This window comes from Leptonychotes weddellii, chromosome 15 (assembly GCF_054177405.1).
Source record: "Leptonychotes weddellii isolate Sample4059 chromosome 15, ASM5417740v2, whole genome shotgun sequence".
Classification (NCBI taxonomy): domain Eukaryota; kingdom Metazoa; phylum Chordata; class Mammalia; order Carnivora; family Phocidae; genus Leptonychotes; species Leptonychotes weddellii.
Window position 1 is genome coordinate 18,046,112 of NC_138383.1, and position 6,000 is coordinate 18,052,111.

Here is a 6,000-nt window from a genome sequence, read left to right on the forward strand (position 1 = left end):
CTTTCAGCAAATTTGATGTGAAAATCTGTATTTAGAAATTAGTGATAGTTGGGGCGCCTGGGTGGCTCAGTCGTTAAGCGTCTGCCTTCGGCTCAGGTCATGGTCCCAGGGTCCTGGGATCGAGCCCCGCATCGGGCTCCCTGCTCGGCGGGAAGCCTGCTTCTCCCTCCCCACTCCCCCTGCTTGTGTTCCGCCTCTCGCTGTGTCTCTCTCTGTCAAATAAATAAATAAAATCTTTAAAAAAAAAAAAAAAGAAATTAGTGATAGTTGACTTTATAAAGTTTGGGCAAAATAGTCTTTAGACAGCCAGTGTTTTTAGTATACAGGAAATCATGGCATTTGCATTCTCTTTTACCAATTTTCTTGATCTTTAAGTTAAAGATAGAGCTGAAGAAAGCAAGAATCCTTGTCTTTGACTCCTGGGACCTCTCTGTCTAACGGGTAGATACAGCTGCAGTTCTCAGAGAATGCCTTCCAGGTTTTATAAATGGGGAATCTGGGGGCTGTGAGTTCCAGCTTTGAGCAAGTCAGATTTTCAAGTTCCTGGTTGTGCCCTGTGGCCCATGTTTGGCACTCTCTCCACTCTGGGTGTTGAGCTGACTCAGCCACGCTCTTCCCCAAAAGTTGGCAGTAGGTGTGGTTCACGGCACATCCTTTTATTCCAAAACCTGCAGGTATGGCTGAAGAGATGTTCAAAGCTTTGAGGGCCCTCTGCTTCCCCAACTCATTCCCCACTTTCTCCACAGACCCATTCCTTGCCAGTTGTGGTGATCTCCAACATCTGTCAGATGCCAAATGCCTGGGCATCAATCCTGTGGTATAACATGCTGACCAACAACCCCAAGGTAGGCGCCCATCCTCTGGAAACCGTTGTTGTGGTCCCTCGTGTGGGTCATCAGGCACCGCTGTCTCATCTCAATGAGCAACTGTGTCGTTTTCAATAGAACGTGAACTTTTTCACCAAGCCCCCGATTGGCACCTGGGATCAAGTGGCCGAGGTGCTGAGCTGGCAGTTCTCCTCCACCACAAAGCGAGGGCTGAGCATCGAGCAGTTGACTACGCTGGCAGAGAAACTCTTAGGTCAGCATTTTCCCTCTTTTCCCTGCTGCCCTCCTCAGAAAAGGAATCTGGCCTGTGGGGCTGTTCATTCAGGAAAATTGGCTGAGCGAGGCTCTGTGCTGGGGCCAGAACGCATGCGCTCCCACAGTTGGTGGGGTGGGGTGGGGGGGACCAGTGGAGTAGGGAGGCAGAGGAAGCTTGCCTCCTGGTGATCATTTCCGAGGTAGGAGGCAGATGTCTTTTCTCCTGGTGGCTGGACCCCTCCACCCTTCCAGAGCACGACTTTGTCTAACCTTAGGAAGAGATTTTTTAAGTGCTTGTTAGAAGGCAGAGGTAAAAAGCTTGACATCCCTGTCCGTTTCTTCAATAAACTGGACGCTTGTTTTGTTTTTTCCCTCCTGAAAAAAAAAAATTTAGTGTACTATTTTACATGCTACCTGCACGGAAAGCAGCTTTATCCTGTGCTGTCCCCAGACATGAGCCTCTAACACTGTCAGCTTATTCACGTGTGCTGCTCGTCCCCAGTCCACCACGCAAGAGGAGGAGGAGGGGGTGGGGAGAGGGGGGAGAGACTTGATATGTCGTCCACCACCTCCGCTGGCTAAACAACACCCCAGGTGATCCCATGATGGGGTTTTGTGAGGGTGGATGTGTGTGTATGTGCGTGTGCGCACACACATGCGCACGACAGTGAGAGCCTTCAAAACCATGGAAGCCAGTGGTTTCTCAGCCCATTGTGGGACAGATGTGTAGGAATGTGTGTTCTGTTATAAGAAATAAGATCTCGATTCAAACCTGAAAATTACACTGCTTTATTCTTTTTTTCCTTCAGGACCTGGTGTGAACTATTCAGGGTGTCAGATTACGTGGGCTAAATTTTGCAAAGTAAGCCGTCTTGTTAAATCCTTGTGGCCAGCTAGTGGGAGTGGGAGTGGGACGGAATGCTTACCTGTGAGGTTGTCGTGGATGGGACTGGGCTTGGAGGCTGAAGACTCATGGTCTCGCTGTCAGTAGGACCTACCTGAGGGTAGATGGGCCTGGGGATTTTGGTGGCATCGTGCCTCGAGGAAGGAAAAGGCTGGGAGGGTGGACTTGGCTTTTCCCATTATTCTTTTCTTTAGGAAAACATGGCTGGCAAAGGCTTCTCCTTCTGGGTTTGGCTAGACAATATCATTGACCTTGTGAAAAAGTACATCCTGGCTCTTTGGAATGAAGGGTAAGTTGAAACTCTTGTGTCTGGCGGAGTGCACGTGTGTAAGAAGTCACCTGCTCTCTCAGCAGGCCGGTGGTGGGGACCCTGTCAGCCCAGATCTTGTCGCTCTTCTTCGGCTCCAGGTACATAATGGGTTTTATCAGTAAGGAGCGGGAGCGGGCTATCTTGAGCACCAAGCCCCCAGGCACCTTTCTGCTACGATTCAGTGAAAGCAGCAAAGAAGGAGGTGTCACCTTCACTTGGGTGGAGAAGGACATCAGCGGTAAGTTGGACTCTCACCCACCCCACCTGGTGGCAGTTGCTGCTGCCGCCACACTGCACTCGTTTCGAGCGCCCGCTGCCCCCTAGTGGGCAAAGGTGGCTTTGCACTCCCCTGCCTCCGACTTGTAGTAACACTTTTCAGTGACTTCTTTTCTCCAAATTCTTTCAGCTGAAGGATTGTTTGCCAGTTTTGTTTTTGCTTGCTTCGGGGGCTAATATTTGCCTAGAAATTTGCAATTTATTTTATTTTTTAAAGATTTTAAAGATTTTTTATTTTTATTATTATTATTTATTTATTTGACAGAGTGAGACAGCGAGAGAGGGAACACAAGTAGGGGGAGTGGGAGAGGGAGAAGCAGACTTCCCGCTGAGCAGGGAGCCCAATGCGGGGCTTGATCCCAGGACCCTGGGATCATGACCTGAGCCGAAGGCAGCCGCTTAACCGACTGAGCCACCCAGGGGCCCCTAAAGATTTTATTTATTTATTTGAGAGAGAGAATGAGATAGAGAGAGAGCATGAGAGGGGGGAGGGTCAGAAGGAGAAGCAGACTCCCCACTGAGCAGGGAGCCCGATGTGGGACTCGATCCCAGGACTCCAGGATCATGACCTGAGCTGAAGGCAGTCGCTTAACCAACTGAGCCACCCAGGCGCCCAGAAATTTGCAATTTAAATCTCATTCTTCGTCTCCTTTCTTACGTACCTTGTTAATATATCTTATGCACATAGTTATTCAGGTATATTGCCTATGACCCAACTGGGTAGTCTCTCCAGAAACCAGCTGAACATTTCCACAGCGCCAGCTGACTGGACAGGCTATTCAGGGCTCAGGAGCTAGATTGGCATGTCTTCCCCTTTCAAGGAAAAATAAACCGGGTCGTCTTCTCCGAGATTACCTGGTGCCCTTATCTTCCCTTACAATGTCCCATGACAGGTAAGACGCAGATCCAGTCAGTGGAACCATATACCAAGCAGCAGCTGAACAACATGTCATTTGCTGAAATCATCATGGGCTATAAGATCATGGATGCTACCAACATCCTGGTGTCTCCGCTGGTCTATCTCTACCCCGACATTCCTAAGGAGGAGGCATTTGGAAAGTACTGTCGACCGGAGAGCCAGGAGCATCCTGAAGCTGACCCAGGTAGTTGTTGATTTTCCTTGTCGGGCATTTAATTCTGGGAAAAAGGGGGCAATTGCAGGATCCCTGGGGGACAGACAGGTAAATGCCCGAAGGGCCTGATCTTTTATTCCTCTTTATGGGAAAGAACTTTGTAGTGAGTGCTTTTGGGGTGGCTGATGGGGTTGGAGAGAGGAGAGGAATCAGTCACTTGTCTCTGCCCCACAGGGAACTTGCCAGGCTAAAGGGAGAAATAGCACACACACACTCACCCCAGACATCTAAAATGCTGCCGAGAGAGTGAGGACAGGATTCTTTAGTAACAGGATGTCCAGCCAGCACAGCGCTTCTCACACAGTAGCTGCTGGAAGGTCTGCGACTCAGACTCGAGTCTAGTGTGTTTCCTTTTCCCCATTACTGAACAACGTGAGCAGTGTCGTGTGGGATGGAGAAAGGCTTTCTGGAGGAAATGAGTGTTAGCAGCACAGGAACGCGGTTTGTGAGCAGAGGCGGGGGGAGGGGTGATTGAGGGGGAGCCTGTAACCTGTGGGAGGGCTCGGGGTGGGATTTAGCGCGAGCAGCTCTCGAATGAAGCGGTTGCGTCATGTGCAGGAGCACAGGTGTTTCTGTAAGCCCTGTAGACACTGTTTCATGGAGAGCTTGTAACCGCTAGTGAGGTCAGCAGCCTAGAGGGGTGGCCCCGCTGCTCTGTGCCATCCCCACTTGCTGCTTTGGCTCTCTGGGTTCTTGGTCCGGATCCTGATGGGGAACCTATGATTTTGCCATTCTTTGTTTTTATTTAACTTCCCTTAATTGGAGAGCCAGCAGGGGGCTCTTTAAAGTGATCCTTTGAGGGTAGCTTCCCTACTCCAGTTGCTTTTGGAAAAACTGTTTTTGCGCAGAGACCTCACGCAAGCACACACCCACCTTTTCCTAGGAATCCCCTCTGAGGAACTTCTTGGGATGGGGGAAGACTGGGACTTGAAAAAGGAATTTGAGTTACTTGTTAAGTGACTTCCCTCTTTACTTTGTTATGTTGTTGGGTTTTGTTCCTACTATAGAAGAACTAACTCTCACTTCCTGTCTGCTACTTATCTGGCTTTCCAGCTGTGCTTCAGTTGGGAGATGTGTTTATCAGTCCCAACACGCTACTCTTTGTTCTTTCTGCAGAGGACATTTAGATCCAAGTGCTGGTCCTTTGGCTCGTTTTGCTTTCATGATCCAGGTTCCCAATCTGAGGCCAAGCCCTCCATTATCATCAGCCATCCTGTGTGACCGGCAGGCAAGGTCCTTTCCTGCCTGGAGTCACCAGTGTTTTCTCGGGTCAAGAGCCCAGGAGGAGAAAGGAACTAATTACTTGAGTGCTTTGCCGGCCTCCTAGGGAGGCGAGTGTAAGCAGTGGGCACTGAGGGGCTTGGCATGTTGGGAGCATGACGATGGGGTGGGCTGAGTGCTGGGGGCGTCCCCGCATTCAAGTGGGCATCCTCCAGGAGATGGATCTGTGTCCATTTCCTCTTGTTTTCCATCATGAAAGTATTTTTGCCCCCAGGGATAGATCGATGTCTTCCCAGGACTCTTCCTTCTTCCTTACTTTTTCACCAGACCCCACACAGGATTTCTCAGTGGCTTGAGGTAGAGAGGCATCTCTTAGAAATGACACACCCCTTACCTTACAAATTGGATGAAGTATGTTGACAACCTTGTACAAATTGGATGAAGTATGTTGACAACCTTGTACAAAGCTCCACTTTCAGTCTTGGTTCTCCTTTGTTTCTGCTCTTGCTGAATCTCAGGCTAAAGCTAGTTTTCTCAGCTACCTGATCACTGGGGAACTAAATCCTTCTCTGTCCAGGATGTCGCCTCCCCTCAGGTCTGCACCACGGTGGATTTATAAGACACCAGAACCCTGCCTGGGTAGCGTCTTTGGATTCTGCTCCACATGAATCTATTTCTTGGCCCCAAATAACCTTGGATGGCAATCTAAGGACCCTCTGACAATGCCTTTCTCAGATTGTCAGCATACTTTCTGATTCCTTGGTCTCTCTATAAATCTCAAGCTTTATAACTGTGCTTCTCTCGGCCCACGCCACCCTGCCCCACACCTCCTAAGTGATTTGTTCACCAGAATCCACCAGATTTCATGCCAGTGTCTTCAAGACTCCTTGACGTCTTGGTGTAAACATTTAGTGTCTAAAATTCATTTATTCCAGTCCTCATATTTCTTTTTTTCTTTTTTTTTTTAAAGATTTATTTATTTATTTGAGAGAGCGAGAATGAGAGAGAGTACATGGGAGCGGGGAGGGTCAGAGGGAGAAGCAGGCTCCCCGCCGAGCAGGGAGCCCGATGCGG

General features: G+C 49.4%; 1 protein-coding gene across 8 annotated transcripts in view; it reads left to right on the plus strand.

Moving 5' to 3' along the window:
* The window catches only part of STAT3 (signal transducer and activator of transcription 3), a 69,086-nt gene that overhangs the window by 58,724 nt on the left and 4,362 nt on the right, over positions 1 to 6,000 (plus strand). For 4 of the 8 annotated variants that reach the window (XM_081804978.1, XM_081804982.1, XM_081804977.1 and 1 more), the window contains exons 16-21: positions 747 to 845; positions 945 to 1,080; positions 1,892 to 1,944; positions 2,181 to 2,275; positions 2,395 to 2,534; positions 3,466 to 3,678. In XM_081804978.1, coding sequence (XP_081661104.1) covers positions 747 to 845; positions 945 to 1,080; positions 1,892 to 1,944; positions 2,181 to 2,275; positions 2,395 to 2,534; positions 3,466 to 3,678 — 736 coding nt within the window. The remainder of the gene's footprint in view (positions 1 to 746; positions 846 to 944; positions 1,081 to 1,891; positions 1,945 to 2,180; positions 2,276 to 2,394; positions 2,535 to 3,465; positions 3,679 to 6,000) is intronic. The other 4 variants (XM_081804980.1, XM_081804984.1, XM_081804979.1 and 1 more) reach the window with 1 other exon arrangement.